This window comes from Dermacentor variabilis, chromosome 1 (assembly GCF_050947875.1).
Source record: "Dermacentor variabilis isolate Ectoservices chromosome 1, ASM5094787v1, whole genome shotgun sequence".
In the NCBI taxonomy this organism is placed as follows: domain Eukaryota; kingdom Metazoa; phylum Arthropoda; class Arachnida; order Ixodida; family Ixodidae; genus Dermacentor; species Dermacentor variabilis.
The window spans coordinates 100100371-100118641 of NC_134568.1; the positions used below are offsets into that span (position 1 = coordinate 100100371).

Consider the following 18271-nt stretch of genomic DNA (forward strand, 5'->3'; position numbering starts at 1 on the left):
AACTCCTGTGACTGGAAAGCAACGGTAATTGGATTGTTGACATTTTTCGAGCTTCACGTTTTGTTTTACCGTTACCTGTTGCACCGCCATCGTGCAGACCATTACAGCGATCAGGGACCACTACAGCCAGCTTGAGAAGCGCATCTTACGTGACCGGAGGAAACTGCATAATAGGCGACAACAAAAAAATAAAAACAAAGTTGCTTGTCAGTCAGATAGCATTTCAATGATACAGGCCATAGCGCAGCAGATCCGAGCGTTTTGTTGGGAGTAGTTTCCCGAGAGGTCTCAGTGTGGCTTGATATTGAGGAGCCTCCGGCACACGATATCACTGCGACGAAGCAAACTTCGTATAACTACATCATACTTTTACACAGGGGAATTACTTTAGCATCCAAGAGCACGAGCAATCCTGTCTCACGCACGTACGTGCACGGAATCCTCAAAGTGGCTTAAGAAAATGCGTGAACGTGAAGTAAATGCACTGTTCTTTTCTAGCCTCGGTACAATTACCGGGAGCCCATATCGCTCAACACATGCCCCATGCAAATCGTCATATCGGATGTTCTAGCCCCAGAGCTGTGCGCCAGTGTCGTCCGTCAAGGCTGCATGCAGAATACAGATTCCTTAATCAGAAAAAGGCCTTGGATTCCGCTATACCAACGAGTATTTAGAGGCGGATATCACTAGTCGACATCTGCTAAAGAACAAACGAGACTTATAATACACGTGCAAAACGTCGGAGCATATAATACACGTACTTACTACAGAACCCCCAGATAGAGTAAGTATCTTATATTTAAAACGATTCTTTTTTGTCGCAGTGACAGTACTACTCAATTTGTCTAATTTGTTCACTATGCTATTTCAGCTTTTGACATAGGCTGAAATAGGCTATGTTTATCGAATTCCGCAAGGTATTTCATACAGTCACTACAAATTTTTGCACGAGCTCTACACAGTATTTAACAACTCTCGTTAACTGGATTGGGTCACCATAGTGTCACTACTCGTACTTTACATTAATTATTAACCTTGTTACTGTACTGCCAATATATACGTTTATACGCTGACGACTGCGTACTTGAACAAACACCAGCCAAGCGACCTCATTTATTCTTTTTGTAATTGTGTGAATGGCAGATGAATAAATTTCAAGGGCCACGTACTCCCAGCGTCATAAGTTTGCGAACCGCGAGAGCCGAGGAAAAATCTCAATATTTCCACAGCCTGTAATTAGGATTTCTAGTAGAGGTGGGAAATCCGAAAACTAGTCTCTGGAAAAAACAATGTTGCACGATTTTACTTGCCACAGTCAGTTGCAGGAAAATTCAGTTTCCAGAAATCGCACGATCCAGGAAATTTCGTCGCCGAATGTACGTGACCTTTTATAAGCGTTTGTTTGCATTCACATTCTCTTTTTTAATGCAGAACCATTAAAATCTAAAGTACCCGATCACAAATACATTGATGTTTATATGTCTAGCATCATGTCCTGATCATATCAATGATTTTGTCTAACGACGTACATAAAAAGCTGGAACATTTGCAGCGCACAAATTGCGCATAGCTCTTTTAAATACTAAAATAGTTGCTTACAAATCAGCTTTGCCACCACTGCTGGAGTGTTTTGATGTAAGGAGCCCATAAAAATTTTCAGATCCTGAGAAGTTACAAATTATTCACAAAAAGGGCAGCCCGGTAGACCTACCGTCCTTGCGATAGTAACTTTTCCGCTTCTAAACTTCCTGTTCCGCACTGACTGCTCTCGGCACTACGTATCCACATTGAGTTTTTGCACACCTTAATAAACTACCCTTACACTGTTTCTCCTGGAGACATACGTAAAATTCCCGCAACCTTCCTCAGCAGGAGCTATAACCATAATAATGTCGCACCCTATCACTCACTGATTGAAGCGTTTAAAGAGTTTCTTCCCACTAAATAGTGTGTGAAAACTTGCGACCTGGAGCCATTAGTTCTTACGTCCGATGAATTGTTGCTTGCAGACAAACGTCTTTTCTTTTTTTACTGCTACATGTGTATTGTATTCCGTCGACATATTTGTGTGATGTATCACTGTTTTTCCTTTACCTGCAGTAGCACTAGAGGGCTGTAGTATTTAAAAATAAAGGGAAACAAGAAAGTTTACTTGAGCCCGAGTTTCACGCCACAAGAATGCTTCCACATTTAGTTGTTGAAATATATGGTATCTATAACGAGAATATCGAATAGTTAAATGCAAACTAATTACGGAGCGACTACTTTTGTATTAAAAAAGTGACTTTAACACAAGTGTGTAGGGTTAAAAACGAATACGTTGCAATCGAAATTTTATCCTCATGGAAGGACAGACGAACTCCCAACAGACAGTCCGAGCGTAAACAACTTACTATATACTCGTGACGGCAGTCCTGCCAGGCTGCATTTTTACGTTTATGAAATGCTGAGTTCGAATAGGGTGAGCTGTGGCTCGCAATTCGGTGCCATGTAGAACTCTCCAAAACAATTCCACTAATCCACTGCAAACGCGCTGAATCATTGCTGGTAAATACACTTGTTGAGAACGTATATCTCAGGGAGCATAGAACACGTTACAAAACGTCTAGGGAAGCTACAGATCAGACTGGGCTGGATTGGGCAAAATGAACGCTAAGGTACAAAGGGCAAAGCCTACTGTGCGTAACGTTCAGCAAGAGTTCCAAACGGTTCATAGCAGTGTACAAGTGAATGTGTGTGGATGACTGAACTTCTTGCACAGGAGCGTATGTGCCGGCTGTTCAAGGAAAAAAAAAAAGTCCACCAGATAGGAGCGCCAAACTTTAAGTAAGATCATACGAGTTCCTCATGAAAAAACGCCTCGCAGTTATAAATTTCTTCCAGTGATCGAAGGAGACACCATCACCTTTCCCTGTGTTCCAATGCTTCCTCTTAGCGTTGAAAGCGTTGTAGTGTCACCTCTTGACAACCGAACCAAGGTAAAGATACCTGGGGCGCGATCGGAGATGGTTGTTCGGCGCGTTCGTTCGGTTACCGGCGCGCGCGATTGGCCGACTCCGCGCCGACGTCGCCAGCCGCGGGGCGCCGCCCCGTTTTTGGTGACGTCAAAATGACGACACGCTCCTGTCAATCATCCGCCCACCGAGCATTTCGTCCGAACGCGACGGGAGTTGAGAAGTTTGAAGCGATCATTGCTCGTTACGAGACCGGCTTGGCATGGCGCGTCTGATAGATTGGATTAGACCCAAAGGCGGCTTCGGCAGCTGACTAGCACGTTCGGATCCAATCCATAGTTTAATTCGAGAAAAATGGCGCTTGCGTTGGAAACTTCGGTTGTTGCGTTGGCGTTGCTTGAGGAGGAAGGAGAGCGGGTGGAGGTGCGAAATGCGTTTGAAGAGATGACAGAAGGCGAATTCCGGCGTCGTTTTCGTTTCTCTAAAGAAACGGTGCGTTGGTTGTGCGGTGAACTCGACCCAATCATCGGGTGCCAGCGAGCCAGCGGAATTTCTACTGAGCGGAAGGTGTTGTGCGCGCTGAGGTTTTTCGCAACGGGAAGCTTCCAGCGGGGCGTCGGCAGTGAAGAATTCATCGGCCTGTCGCAGTCGTCCGTCAGCGACACCATCCACGAAGTGGCAAACGCCATAACTGTCGTTGGCGGGCAAAAGCGGTGGGTGGACTTCCCCCAGACGACAGCCGCGAAGGCCAGAGCGAAGGCGGCGTTTGCGCGGCTCGGACGGATCCCCGGTGTGCTCGGCTGCGTCGATGGCACTCTTATCGCCATACAGCAGCCCCAAGGCCTGAGCCCCGGGGATACACAGAGCTATATGTCGAGGAAGGGTTTCTACGCCATGAACACCATGATCGTAAGTATTATTCTTGCATTGTACCCTTGTGATATATTTTTGTTCGTTTGTGTCGCAGTAATTTTCCATTTCACTCGGACTGTTGCAACAGAATGTACTAGGAGCGGTATTCTCGATCTATCCGCAACGGGAATTGATTCCTTTCGAGGGTACATAGCGATGGAACAGTGACGAAATCTTGCGGTGCGGGACACACTGCGGCTCAGCGGTCTCCACAGCGCATGAAATTGACGTTGCTCGATCGCGGAGTATCCCCGAAGCTTGATTCAAGATTTCGATGGATTCAAAACGCCGCTCCTGCTGGATTATGCCGTAGTACTCGCTGTCCTGTGCTGCCGTCCTGCACACGTTTAATGATGGGCGCTACATCTTGCAATACATGTGCCATTTAATAGCACTAAAGGAGTTTTTATTCCGGTTTTGTGCCTGCAATTTTTCATGTTGGAGGTGTTGCGGGACATTAGCTGAAACACGTAACAGTAATGTGGGTAAACGCGGGGGTGCCAGCAATTTGCGACGTTCCGAGCAGTTAACAGGCGGGCTAGACTTTGACAGTGCCCTGACGAAAACAAGTCCGCGTGTTGAAACTTTAACTACGAAACGAACCATGTCCGACCGAGATTTGTTCATAGCAGTATTCGAACAGTCTGTCACAGTGTGCGGATATTCAATTAGGTTCATAAGTGCTTTAAAGGACTTGTACGACAACTGTTTGCACTAATTTTTAATCTGCAGACATGCGATGCAGACCTCTGGATTGAAGACATCAACCCCTGCTTCCCGGGGTCCTGTCATGATTCATGGGTGTGGCGTAGGAACCCTCTCCGTACATACCTCGAAGCAGAACTGCGCCCTGGTGAATGTTTGCTTGGTAAGTGCTGCAAATGTGCACCACAATGAAGTAGATATCGCTTAAACTGTCACCCTGCCCTTGCGCAGGAGACTCCGGCTATCCCTTGGAGCCGTGGCTCCTGACACCAGTGCCGGGGCATCCAGCTGGCAGCACCCCTGAGGGCCTCTACAACAAGGAGCACACCGCCATGCGCAATGTTGTGGAGAGGTGCATCGGGGTCCTAAAGAGCAGGTTCCGCTGCTTGCAGCGTTACCGGACCCTGCTCTACAACCCCGATCGAGCAGCGACCATCATTGCCGCTTGTGCAGCTCTTCACAACATTGCCTTGGCGGCACGTGAGCCTGCTCCGGAAGAGGAGGACGATGACAGTGACGTTGCTCCAGCTGTCCAGCAGACTGCAGATCTGGTTGACCCGCCAGCACCACCCATGCGGGTCCCACAACTGCGGGAACTGTACCTGAGGGGCCAGCAGCAGCGCAACCGCGTGGTGAACCTTTTCCAAGGACCACGCGGAGTGCATACTGACCACCTCCGGAGGGTACGCCGCCGCCTGCTGCGACCTCGTCGGCAGCAGCCAATGTAATGCTGCAACTGCTTGGTACGTTATTTTTTTTTTTCACAGGTGGGAAAAGAAAGTGAAACGAATGCTGTCGGTATGCCAAAGTTTACAAACACACTATTGGTGTGGGTCATTAGCCACGGTGAATTTATTAGTCACTTATTATCAAGTCAACGTCAAGCAATACAATGCACTGTTTCCTCCCCAGAGCATCACGCTGCGACTCAGTTTACTATGTTCTCCAGTCTGGCGCAATATTTTTGGCATGATAACATCTTGTAAATTAGCTACCCATCTCAGTAAAACCATGTTCTTTTAATTAATGACCCTATGGCTGCACAAGCTTGTGCACAATGCCATCCTGATGAACTGTGCATATTTCTTATGCATAACATAAGAAGCATAACATAAGTGCATATGGCATGTGCTTCTTTGTTGTCCTCTTTAGCACACAATAACTTGCTATCCTTCCTATGAAGTATGTTGCCTAACACTTATGCACAAGCAGTGGCCTAACTGTGAATGGGACACGGTGTCGGAGTTTGTCACCGAGCCAAAATGACCACCCCACAAACTGGCGGCTAGTCCGAAAAAGCCTGTTTGAATCGGGACTGCAACGCCGGCAAGTGGGAATACTGAATCATGCTTAAAAAAATTAAATGCACGACATGAGCGCCATCTTAGAACTGAAATTGTATCAGAACTGCGCGATATAATATAGTTGTGTAAAAGAAAGTTGCCCTTACTGTAAGGTAAAAAGAAAAAAAGAGTCATTTTCTAATATATGTACAGACGTTAAGAGGCGCCTGCCTCTCCTCTGCACAGACACATACACATAGCACAACAAAGTCGAAGCAATACACAAAAACAAACTCCCGCAAGTATTTCAGAAGTCGCAACACAAAACCTAGTGCACAGTCCGAGTTCTTAAGTGCCCTCATGTGGAATGCGATATTTTTGAAAGTATACAAAAAAGGCAACCTTTGGTGCTTGTTTAAACATATACACAACAACCTTCGCTGCAGGTTTAAAACTATACACAACAACCTTCGCTGCAGGTTTCAAACTATACACAACAACCTTCGCTGCAGGTTTCAAACTATACACAACAACCTTCGCTGCAGGTTTCAAACTATACACAACAACCTTCGCTGCAGGTTTAAAACTATACACAACAACCTTCGCTGCAGGTTTAAAACTATACACAACAACCTTCGCTGCAGGTTTAAAACTATACACAACAACCTTCGCTGCAGATTTCAAAAAATCTGCACTGCAGACTTAAAAAAAACTGCAACAGCCTCTGCTGCAGATAAAAAAAAAACTGCAACAGCCTTTGCTGCAGATAAAAAAAAACTGCAGCAGTCTTTGCTGCAGATAAAAAAAAAACTGCAGCAGTCTTTGCTGCAGATAAAAAAAACTGCAGCAGTCTTTGCTGCAGATCAAAGAATATACCAAAATTTTAAATTATTGTGCAGGGCGCCGCAGTGCCGCTGCAATGGCCCGTGAGAGCGCCCCCACGCTGCGCAGCTCCTGCAAAGCCTGGCCCTGTTGCTGCAGGATGGCCTCCAGGGCTGTAGCCTGCCTCTCTCCAGCCTCCCTGTGGAGCCTGGCCTCGGTTGCCAGCTGTTCGAGGGCCACAGCCTGGCGGGTGGCCGCCTCCCGGAGCTCCGCAATCAGCTAGAAACGAAGAAATATGTCGCCAATGTCACCTCGGAATTCTTCGCTACCGACACTTCACTGGGAGCTTCTGTTTATGGAGTCTCAGCGTGCACAACACATCCTCTCCGCTGAAAATCCACTGACCCAGCGGCATCCGTCAATGGTGCCGAGTTCTGCGCACAACCAATTCCCGTTGTTTGGACAGACCATAGTGGTGTCAGAATTCATTTTCTGTCACCTCCTCAAACGCATCTCACACCTCCAAGCACCTCTTCGTAAGAAGAAACCAAACAGCCCTTTTCAGGGCTACGCACCAGTTTGCCTGGCGGGCGATTGTGCAGTATCAGCGATTCTCTGTCCTGTATACTGCTCCAGCATGCAAAACATACCCCAACCAATGATCGAAGAAGGCGTGCATATGCAACGTTATAATTGCAAAAATGTACATTTGCACTTGGTGACTATGCTGAGGATTTAGTTTCTGACATACTTAGGTTTGGTTTTCTGTAGGAGTGTGCAAATAGTAAATGCTTGGTACGAATTAATTTTGAAGAAAATACCCAATAGAAAGACACTCCATCGAATATTGTAAAACAGCCAATATTCGTCCATAAATGTTCTTATGTTCCATTTGCCCAGATTCACCATAATGTTTTTGTTTAATTTCAAGGCAGAATGGCTGTTTATTCCACTTCAAAGTTATTGAAGAAAAATTCTCGGCTACATCCATTTGCATCCTATCTCTTTTTGAGATATATCCGCAGTGCACAGAAATAGTATCCACGAACCGTGTTGGTTTGCTGCTGCTGCTCACTGCTCCGGGTGTGCAGCTCCACTAGGCGCGGGAGGGCTTCACGGGCACCCGCCGGCGGCACTCGGCGGCGCCTTTGGCGTTGTGGTGCTGAAAGCATACAAGTTATGCTATTTTTTTCACAGCAGAAGCCTATGTAACTCATGTTTAAAAGGAATGACATGGTAAGAAGCATCACATGCCGATGGGTGATTCCATTAAACTTAATTTTGGTACAGCTAACAGGACAAGGCGACTCCAACTTACGAGCTGGAGCACTCAGGCACTCCTGGGCCGCATCCTGCTCGGCCACACCACCGGCACCGCGTGCAACGCTCTGAAAAGCACGTTCAAGTAAGACACTGCTTTATGCACACCGAGTGCAATAAACGAAAAAAAAAAAGAAATGTGATGTGTGCAAATTCACCTGCAAGCCACTGGTGCCGGGCGTCTCGCCAACCGAAACTGTAGGCTGGGCGGGCAATGGCTGGATGGGCTGAGGGCGCCGGAAGTCCCCAGCGAGAGCTCGCGCCTGCAGGCTCTCATCTGGGGGGACCAACTGTAAGCATGTGTTGAGAATGTGTCACAAAACTTCTCTGCACGCATAGCGATGTTTGTAGCAACAGCTACTAATAACTGATATGGTTTAATGTAGCGAGTCTGCACGTAATGGGGGCAGTGCGCAGCTAGATTTTTTTTTCTTTTCGAGGGGTGTTTGAAAACATCGCATGTTATCCAAACAAAGACCTTCGAGAAGGGGGGGGGGGGGGCGTGTTTGGTGCGCCAGCCACTGGCTATGCCCCTCATTCGATGGTCTCAAACAGTTTCGAGCACGTAGGTTCCTCTAATATGCCTCAAAATTAACTTCACGAGCGTCCTTTCACCCCTGCAGATTCGACCGTTTCCGACAAAGTTCTAAGCAACACCGCCCTAGCATGAACTTTTCCTAAACGTTTGTAGGCAAATGAACCCACTTTTTACCGTCTCGACGCGACACGCAAGCGGATATTTTCGACGTCTAACGTGAGCTACACACCGTGTCGCGACAAACGACACACCGTAATACGCTTTTTGTCACCGTAGGCCGCGTCGCATTGAACCTCGTTTGCCGAATTTCTGACGGTCACAAAGTGCTAGTTCAAAACACTCAGGCGATAATGGTATTCTAAGCCAGTGCTTACCGCTTCCGACCGCCCGTACACAGCGGCTCGCCCACCATCCACCCGCGCGGTTCCGGTTAGCTGCAGGATGCGGCCGTGGATTCCAGCAAGCTGACCGCCTCCGGTGCCCCTGTAAATAACAAACCGAGCGTATGAGACGACCGGCTGAAATTAATCCGCGCACGCTCACCTTTGCTGCTGCCTGACAAGGGCCAGCGCCTGGTCCGCGTAGAACCGCTGCTTTCGCCAGAAGGCCTGCCACTGCTGCACGGTCTTGCGTGCAGGGCCTTCGGCATCCAGCAGCGCCTTCAGCTGGAGCCACAGCGCCTCCTTGTCGGCCTTTGTAAGCGATGGCCCCAGTGGGTACGACGGCGTCACGAGGGCGGGGTGCTCCTCCATAAAAGACAGGAGGAGCTCCCTCTGACGCGCCGAAACCCGGGGGCCGAGCGGCACGTTTCGGTGCGACGACATTTTGAAAAGTGCGCCGAGTAGACCGCTCTTTTTTTTTTCTTTTTCTCGCGCCGTGCGCAACACCACCTAGCGACCTTGCAGAAAAACTGATTCTAATAAATTGTAATAGTCGTACACATTACTATTTGAGAACGTGTTTAAGCTTGAGAATAAAAATACATATTTTTCATACAGACATTTGATTTATTAGAAAGCGAAAACCATTTCGGTTTATAGTATATGGTCCCCAAGCAGACGACAGACGAGGCAACGCAACGTCCGGGGAGTTCACCGCTTGCTGATTGGCTGCTCTCTCCGTCCCCTTGTCACAAATTTTGCATACTGCCAATTCGTGACGTTGCAGCAACTGAACAGAACGCGTATCGAACAAAATATCTCCGATCGCGCCCCTGGTAGCGAAGCTTCTATAGAAGCCCATACGTTCAAAACATGGCGGTTCATCGGCGGTTCGTGGGGCTTAGCGCCATCTGTACGAGGAGGGAACACTTCCGATGGAAGAAAAACAATGTGACGCCATATCCGTTAAACGCAGAAGTGACGTCATTTTGTTCACAAAGGTGCGAAACTTGTTTTGTTGGTCTGCCATTAGAGCTGTATATTAATATGCTCCATCATTAAACTTGATGGGCGTTTCGAGCTTTCAGCACAGAAAGCGATGCAAGAAAAGGTCAGCCGTACGGGTGTCGAAATCGCACCTCTGAACAGAACATACTTTCTGTGGAGGCCGACGAGAGCTTTAGGTGTAGAGTGCTGGTTCTATCGCTGGACGCAAAGCTTGGTTGCCCGGCGCAGTTGCACGAAAACAACTAGAATAAACAATTACCTGGCGACGGTAACCCATTACTTTTGACCGAACAGTTTGAGAAACGATGAAACTACCCGCGTCACCAAATTCAGACACGTCGTGAAGCAAAAGAATAACGTGTTAAGGGGGCGTATAGTAACAGGTGAACATTACGAGCGCGCCTTTCTGAACACTTCAAGAGTTACATTGCTTTGCAAGCGATAGCTGCGTCAACGATGGCCACTGAAAAAAGGTATTTATTGATATTGATAAAATAGAGTTGTCTTTTCTTTACTTGTCAGGCATCTATAAAACTGATAAGGAATTTCATTTTCGTTGAATGAATCTGTGTCTCGTTTTAATTAAAAAAACGCTTCTTTCTTTCACAATGTTTGTTCCCTCGAAACATAGTCGCGCTTCAGTCGCTGCTCTGATAACCATCCTTTCTGAAGTCGGTGACAATTTGTCCTGAACCGCTTTTCGCCCGAAGCTTCACGACCTATTTGGATCGACCTGAACCGAAGTTTCCACCACACGGGGATAAAGCCAATCTGGAAACAGCGAAGTAATGTAGTCGCGTAGACACGTTTGGAGGACAATAATGCAGACGGGAAAAGATAACAGCAGCTGTAGAGAATTTGAAGGTGGTGCAGCCATTGTCGGTCGAAATTAAATTGAACCTGAGTGGGCGCGGAAGTAACAACAGCAACATGGCTCACCTTCCGCCTCTCGGCACTTAGCAGGCTTTCCTGGCGTCTTTTCTGCTGTGGTCAGCGCTTGCCGCTGACGCCTTAGCTGACCGTTCCGACTCTGCTGCACTACCAGACGAATACGCCGGTCATCACTTCCCCGATAACTACTCCCTACTGAATCCATCCGGACAGCCCTGCCGTATCTACTGCGCATGTACGTCATCAACGGTGACGTCAACACCTGGTGCCTTCTTGAATTCCAGGCCGTTCGACACCGTCTCCAGTGGGCGCGGGAGTAGCAACAGCCAATATGGCTCACCTTCTGCCTTTCGGCACTTCGCAGGTGTGTAGGCGTTTTTCCTTGTACGCTAAAAAAAAAACGATGATCTCTGCTTGTTGCTACTTGCACGTCCACACGTTCTTTGCGATATTATTTTCGAATGTTTTCATATGCCTGTGTTATTACTTTGTTGTGGTGACATCGAAACTAATCCTGGGCCTACCACGCGTTCAGTCTTTTCTTGAAACACAGACGTTACCTGATGAACCCGCGGAACAAATTGCGGACCTCTTCCAGCTTCTGAAAGAGGTTCAGTTGCGATCGGTTCAATCCTCAAAGAATCGGACAGAATTGATTGCTGATGTTAAAGCAATCAAAGCCAGTAAAAAAAATATATAAAGCAAGATCTGCATCCAAGAAAGACTGGATGCTCTTGAAGAAAAAGCAAATTCCCTTGATCAGTTTAAGGAACATGTCACGGGTCTCCAAAAATCTGTAGACACGTGCAACACTAAAGCTTGTTTCTTTGCAATCTCGGTTCAATGGCCTGGAGGACAGATATTGAAGAAACTAATTTTTGAGGACATCCCTGATTCTCGCGAATCATGAGAAGAATCTGAGGCCCACGTCATTAACAAGCTAACAAGTATTATCGGTAATCTATCCGACATGATAATCGAACGCGCTCATCGTCTCGGTTCGTATTCGCCTGATAAATGCCGCCCCATTATAGCCAAATTCAGCAACCACAAAGAAAAGAAAACGGTGCTTTCTGCGCGTAAGCTCCTAAAAGATAAAGACATCGCAATCTGTAATGGCTACTCACCTGCTACCCGCCACGTTCGAAGTATACTGATTGCCTTTGGAAAAGAAGTTACAGGCCAGACCCCTATTTCATCTCAGATACAACAAAATAGCCGTAAACAAGAAGCAGTACATGTACGATCCTGTGACAGAGAGCGGTGATAGAGTGTACGTCACAACACGCGCGTATTAACACCGAGACGTGTATCTGCACCACCTAATCATCCATAGGGAAGTGCGAGGGGGAGCGGAAGACACTTATCTTCCGTGTCTGTCCTTTTCACTAACATTCGAAGCATGAAAAACAAACGCGACTCGTTCACTTCCACAGTGGAGACGTTTAACCCAGATATCATCGTACTTACCGAAACTTGGCTGCATTCACACATTAGAGACCATGAAACCTTCTCTACCGCACACCGCTTCTCAGTTTATCGCTGCGACCTTACGTGGCAACAAGGTGGTGGCCTTCTTCTGCCAATTAATGAACACCTGCACTTTCAGCACGTTAGTATAGCTACTAACTTGGAGCAGTTATCGAAATAAATTACGAAAAACTTATAATGGGCGAATCTTATCGCGCTCCTACTGATGCTGCCTCCTTCGCTAACGAATTACAAGACGCAATCGACATCGTCGTAACACGCTTTCCTTTCTCACCCTTGTTTCTACTGGGTGACTTCAATATTCCAAATATAGCCTGGCATTGTGCAAACCCATTGTGATACACCCTTTCTCCACGTTAGCAAAAGATTTTCTTGACTTGTGCGCACTGTTCTCTTTCAGTCAACTGATAACACAGTTCACCAAAAACACACCACAAGTTTCTAACACCCTTGACCTTCTGCTAACACGACCCGATTTTAATTCGAACATTACGACTACGGCGCGATGTAACATTTAATAATTGAACCCGTCGGCATAGAAAAAATAATCGCATCATTCAAACTCTCATCTGCTCCTGGCCGTGACTTAATTAATGCAAAGTTTCTAAAAAACACGAACTCATATTGTTCCGTTATTTTTACAAAGGTTTTCCATCAGTCACTTGACAAAGGTTCACTGCCTGCTGACTGGAAGGTGGGGAAGGTGATTCCACTCTACGAAACAGGTACTAAACATTCCCAACTGAACTACCGGCCTATTTCTTTAATCAGTATACCATGCAAAACTATCGAGCATATTCTGTTTTCTCACATTGACAGCTTCTTAGAAGAAAACCCGTTGTTGTTGTTTTCCGAGTTTCAACACGGCTTCCGCAAAGCATATTCATGTGACACCAAACGTATCATTCACGCATAAATTGAAGCTATTGCGTGACCACTCTTCAGTTGCAGCGCTAATCTTTTTTAGACTTCGCAAAAGTGTTCGATAAAGTGTGTCATAGCTTATTAATCTACGAACTGCACCAACTAAACCTTGATCCTAAAATTTTGTACTGGCTTAAGGTTTTCCTCACTAACCGTTCAGTTTGTTTCAGCTAACGAAGTAACCTCTAATCTGAGTCCTGTTTATTCGGGTGTACTACAGGGTTCCGTGCTTGGACCCCTCCTATTTCACACACACACACACACACACACACACACACACACATATACATATATATATATATATATATATATATATATATATATATATATATATATATATATATATATATATATATATATATATATATATATATAGTCATATCATAAGAAGCCAACAAACCCTGACACCAAGGACAACATAGGGGAAATTACTTGTGCTTAATAAATGAAATAAAGAAACGATAAAATAATGGAAATTAAAGTGGATGAAAAAACTACTCGCCGCAGGTGGGAACCGAACCCACAACCTTCGCATTTCGCGAAGGTTGTGGTCAATTGGTAGAGCATCGCACGCGAAAGGCGAAGGTTGTGGGTTCGGTTCCCACCTGCGGCAAGTTGTTTTTTCATCCACTTTAATTTCCATTAATTTATCGTTTCTTTATTTCATTTATTAAGCACAAGTAATTTCCCCTATGTTGTCCTTGGCGTCATTGTTTGTTGGTTTCTCATGATATGACTAATAAAAATCGGGCCCCTCGGTTAACCCCCTTTCTTCTCGTTTATTACATAACGAGTGTCTCGAATCCGGCAACATTGATGCCTTCAGGTAGCATATGTGGGTTTATTGACCAGTTGCCTTCACCCAAAAATATCACGTTCTCGTGACGCCTGCGGCAAAAAGGACGTTCCACGTCCGCCGCCAAGGTCTGTGAGTGGTGGCGCTGGCTGACACTCCCAGGGTTCTACTAGGACACATAAATTAAAAACCCAAGAAAGTGGATTGAAAAACGGCGCCGCGGTAGCTGAATTGGTAGAGCATCGCACGCGAAATGCCAAGGTTGTGGGTTCGGTTCCCAACTGCGGCAGGTTGTTTTTTCATCCACTTTAATTTCCATTAATTTATCATTTCTTTATTTCATTTATTAAGCACAAGTGATTTCACCTATGTTGTCCTTGGTGTCAGTGTGTGTTGGCTTCTTATGATATGACTAATAAAAATCGGGCCCCTCGGTTAACCCCCTTTCTTCTCGTTTATATATATATATATATATATATAGACACATGTACACCCTTGCAATTTTTTAACAATAGCACGCGAGCGTCGACCGTAAGGCCTGTCAATGGCCTTGTAGTGGCGACTGACGGCGGGATTGGCAACTTCATGTGCGGTCGTGCAAGGCGAATTCTAGTTCGAATGTGTACTGTTACTCTATTCGCTTCAGGACTGCCCCTCACCGCTACGAGGCCAGTGACACGTCGTGCGGCCGACGCTCGCGTGCTATTGTTAAAAAAAATTGCAAGGGTGGACATGTATGTCGGGCGACCTCAAGGACACAGCGACACGTCTCTGGGGCCAACCGAGCTCGACCCTTCCTTCCCCCCGAAAATGGTCGGCGTTGCGTTCTGCTCACGAGTCTTTCGACGGGCCTTCAAGGCGCGGGTTCCTTTCCCAAGCTCATCACCCCTGAGGAAGCTAAGTGCCAGGCCAGGGGACGTTTGTTCCCATTGCGGCGAACCGGTGGGTCACTGGCGGCAGCGAGATTCGAACCCGCGACCTCCCGCAGTCGAGGCGGGAACTTTACCACTGGGCCACGACTGCGGTAGGTGTTTCTTGCACCGCCGTGTTGTAAGCAAAGGTTACGTACGGCAGGACCGCGTCCCATGTGTTGTGCTCGACGTCGACGTACATTGCTAGCATGTCAGACGAATGGTCTTACGGAGCGCCTGAATAAGACCCTCGCCGACATGCTAGCAATGTACGTCGACGTGGAGCACAAGACATGGGACGCGGTCCGGCCGTACGTAACCTTTGCTTACAACACGGCGGTGCAAGAAACAACACAGATCACGCCGTTCAAGCTGGTTTACGGCAGGAACCCGACGACGACTCTCGACGCCATGCTGCCGCATGTCACCGACGAAGAGAATCTTGACGTCGCCACCTATCTCCAGAGCGCCGAAGAAGCCCGACAGCTCGCCCGCCTACGGATCAAGAACCAGCAGCGTACCGACGGCCGACACTACAACCTCCGACGACGCTACGTCAAGTAACAGCACGGCGACCGTGTTTGGACCCCGATACGCCGACGAGGACTCAGTGAGAAACTATTGCGACGCTATTTCTGACCCTACAAGGTCATCCGACGTATTGACGCACTGGACTATGATGTCGTGCCGGACGTTATTTCGCATTCACAGCGGCGCCGCGCACCATCTCAAGTGGTCCACGTGGTGCATCTTAAGCCCTTTTACGCACGCTGACGAACATCGTTATTTTGTTGTTCCTCTGCTAGAGGTGCTTTTGTTCATTACTTTCGTTTGTTTGCAGCATCGGGTCGATTCTTTTTAAGAGGGGGGTATTCACATGTGTACTTGTATATCTATATCGGGCGACCACGTTTCACCGCCTAACAAATGTTATCGCACAGCGCAGGACGTGTCTGCGTGTATTGGAAGTTTCTCGAAAGTTATGGATGGTTATATCCGCTGTCTGTTTTTACCGAACCTTGTGTTATCTGATTTCATCGCGTGACGCGAATGGTGTAGAACTTTGTGGAAGACACGCGGGTCCCAGCGATTAGTCTGGAACAGTCGACGACTGATGTATAAAAGCCGACGCGCTTGACAAGCTGATCAGATTTTGACGATTGCCGACTGGTGTTCGCCGTTGTCGATGCGCTCTTTAAACGTAGCCTGTTTTTGGGAGCACAGGTTCGCCTAATAAAAGTTAGTTTCGTCTTTCAGTATTGCGGGAAGAAGCCAAGTCCTTGAAGAAGATCCTTGAAGAAGACAAGACTTGAAGAAGAAAAGTCGACTTGTCGAAATATTGGCTCCTGCTTTCACCTTGTTCTCGTTTTGCTCATCGTCTTGAATTTCCATCTCTCGCATTCCCCGTGTTTTCATAGTACTGCTACTGTGTTCTTTATACGTCACTACCACGTGACAATATTACCCACTTACATTCCTGCGTTTCATCTCAAATTCACCTATTTGCTGACGACTGTGTAATTCACACCGAAATAACTTGCGATGAGGATGTAACCAGGCTTCAAGCTGACCTTAACGTCATTTTTACATGGTGCAATTCATGGTTAATAAAATTAAATGTTAACAAATGTACATTCATGCGTGTATCTAAAGCTACCAGTGAACCACCTGTGAACTCCCTTAATAACCCTCCATTAGATTTGGTAACAACTTACAAGTACCTTCGTCTTCACATCACATCAGATCTCACTTGGAATACCCACATCGCCCATATATAGTAAGTATACGCTAACCGAATGCTAGGTTACTTACGACGCAACTTTTCCAAAGCACTTTCTTCCTTAAAATTACTCCTATATAAAACTCTAATAAGATCCCAAACTTCAGTATGCCGCTTCAATGTGGGATCCAGGTCAAATAAACCTTCCGCACTCACTGGAGATGGTTCAGAATAACTCTACTCATTCCCTTCTTTCTAACTATAGCAGAACCGCGAGTATCAGTGCCATGAAATCTAGCTTTAGCTTACCGTCCTTGTCATCACGTCGCAAAATGTTCAGTCTGTGTCTTTTTCATAAGCTATTTCATCATACACTGTTACGCAACAATCTTATTTCCCCGCCTCTGTATGTATCGCCTAGGCTATATCACATTCATAAGGTCGGCATTCCATTATGCAGATCCAACGCTTTCTTGCAGTCATTTGTACCACGCACTTCTAATGAGTGGAATCGCCTTCCCACCTCGACGGCCATTATCGCAGATCACCAATTATTCAAGAACGTCATAGCTAGCATTGTATAACTAGGAACCTTTTTCTTCACATTTTTCAACCTGTACTCACGAACGCCATAGTTAACTTTGTATATCTAGGTGCCATTTTTATTTGTTTTTGTATATATATATATATATATATATATATATATATATATATATATATATTTCTGCTTTATTAACTCCTGTTTGAATTACCATGTTGAATTTACCTGTTTTGCTTGTAACCACTCCCTTCTATAATGCCGTAACGGCCCTGAGGGTATGCTAAATAAACCGCATGCTGCCCTTTCCAAGAAGAGTCCGGCGCACGCCACGTTGGAGCGCTGTCAGCACGCACTGGAGAGTCTGTAAGCTCCATGCGTGTCGGCGCGACTGCCGTCCAACCTCGCTCAGGTGGAACAAAATTGTAGGCACATGCACAGTCCCTCCACGTACCGTTTTCGGCCTCCGTGGACAGGTCAGGATCCTGGAGTGGTAGCTCGTCGACAACGAGAGACGTCGGCTCCACTTCCGGCTCTGAGAAAGACTCCACGGGACTGTGATCGTGCAGGTGCTCCATCTCGAGCTGCGCCTCATTCTGGGGCGCCTCCAGAATCGTGGACACGTCCTTCGGGGACCCGTCAAGCGAGTCCTCGTTGTCTGAAAGACTTAAATCTGCGACAAGCCCACCGGCAGAGTGTAACGCTAAGTACGCGTTAGAAAGGAAGTGCAAACGATAAAGGACGCGAAACGAGCGCTGGCGCCACAGGAGAGCACGATGCACCTGCCGCTTCGTCAGCGTTATCCTAATGCGCAAGCATTCACACTGAGCTGTCCGTGCTTAAGATTACTCCGGGGTAGTTAAATTTGCGTGTAAAAGAACTATCCGTGAGCTGAATAGTTCAAAGCATCTAACAGGTTTTCCCACTCAATAAGAAAAAAGGACGATCCATTCATTCAAAGAATGACCATGCATCTCCTAGTTGAACGATCATCCTTGTTTTTCCGGCTGCACATAGACTGCATTGTTATACGGGCTACATCGTATCTCGGGTTTCAGGCTGCACAGATCACGGAACG

The 18271-nt window shown here is 46.7% G+C and overlaps 2 protein-coding genes across 3 annotated transcripts in view; both read right to left on the reverse strand.

Moving 5' to 3' along the window:
• Window positions 1–18271, reverse strand: part of LOC142579155 (uncharacterized) — a 37964-nt gene that overhangs the window by 18878 nt on the left and 815 nt on the right. Inside the window, exon 2 of the mRNA XM_075689137.1 lies at window positions 17648–17896. Coding sequence (XP_075545252.1) covers window positions 17648–17896 — 249 coding nt within the window. The remainder of the gene's footprint in view (window positions 1–17647; window positions 17897–18271) is intronic.
• LOC142581782 (uncharacterized) lies at window positions 6723–9312 on the reverse strand. Of its 2 annotated transcripts, XM_075691240.1 has the most exons (6): window positions 9078–9312; window positions 8909–9017; window positions 8155–8286; window positions 7995–8064; window positions 7726–7838; window positions 6723–6955 (listed from the first exon to the last, which is right to left on the reverse strand). In XM_075691240.1, exons 1-6 carry the CDS (start codon window positions 9284–9286, stop codon window positions 6743–6745), a joined length of 846 nt encoding a protein of 281 aa, XP_075547355.1. In that variant the 5' UTR covers window positions 9287–9312; the 3' UTR covers window positions 6723–6742. The 2 variants fall into 2 exon arrangements, with proteins under 2 accessions (XP_075547355.1, XP_075547349.1); XM_075691234.1 differs by having other exon boundaries at window positions 7726–8064.

What these genes read in the sequence shown, in the direction of transcription:
- LOC142581782 (XM_075691234.1), bottom strand. Translation starts at nt 9,286, where the DNA reads ATGGAGGAGCACCCCGCCCTCGTGACGCCGTCGTACCCACTGGGGCCA. An exon ending in TGTACGGGCGGTCGGAAGCG is followed by an intron (nt 8,287 to 8,908) that starts GTAAGCACTGGC and finishes ACATGCTTACAG; the next exon opens with TTGGTCCCCCCAGATGAGAG. An exon ending in AGCAGCAGCAAACCAACACG is followed by an intron (nt 6,956 to 7,725) that starts GTTCGTGGATAC and finishes CTTCGTTTCTAG; the next exon opens with CTGATTGCGGAGCTCCGGGA.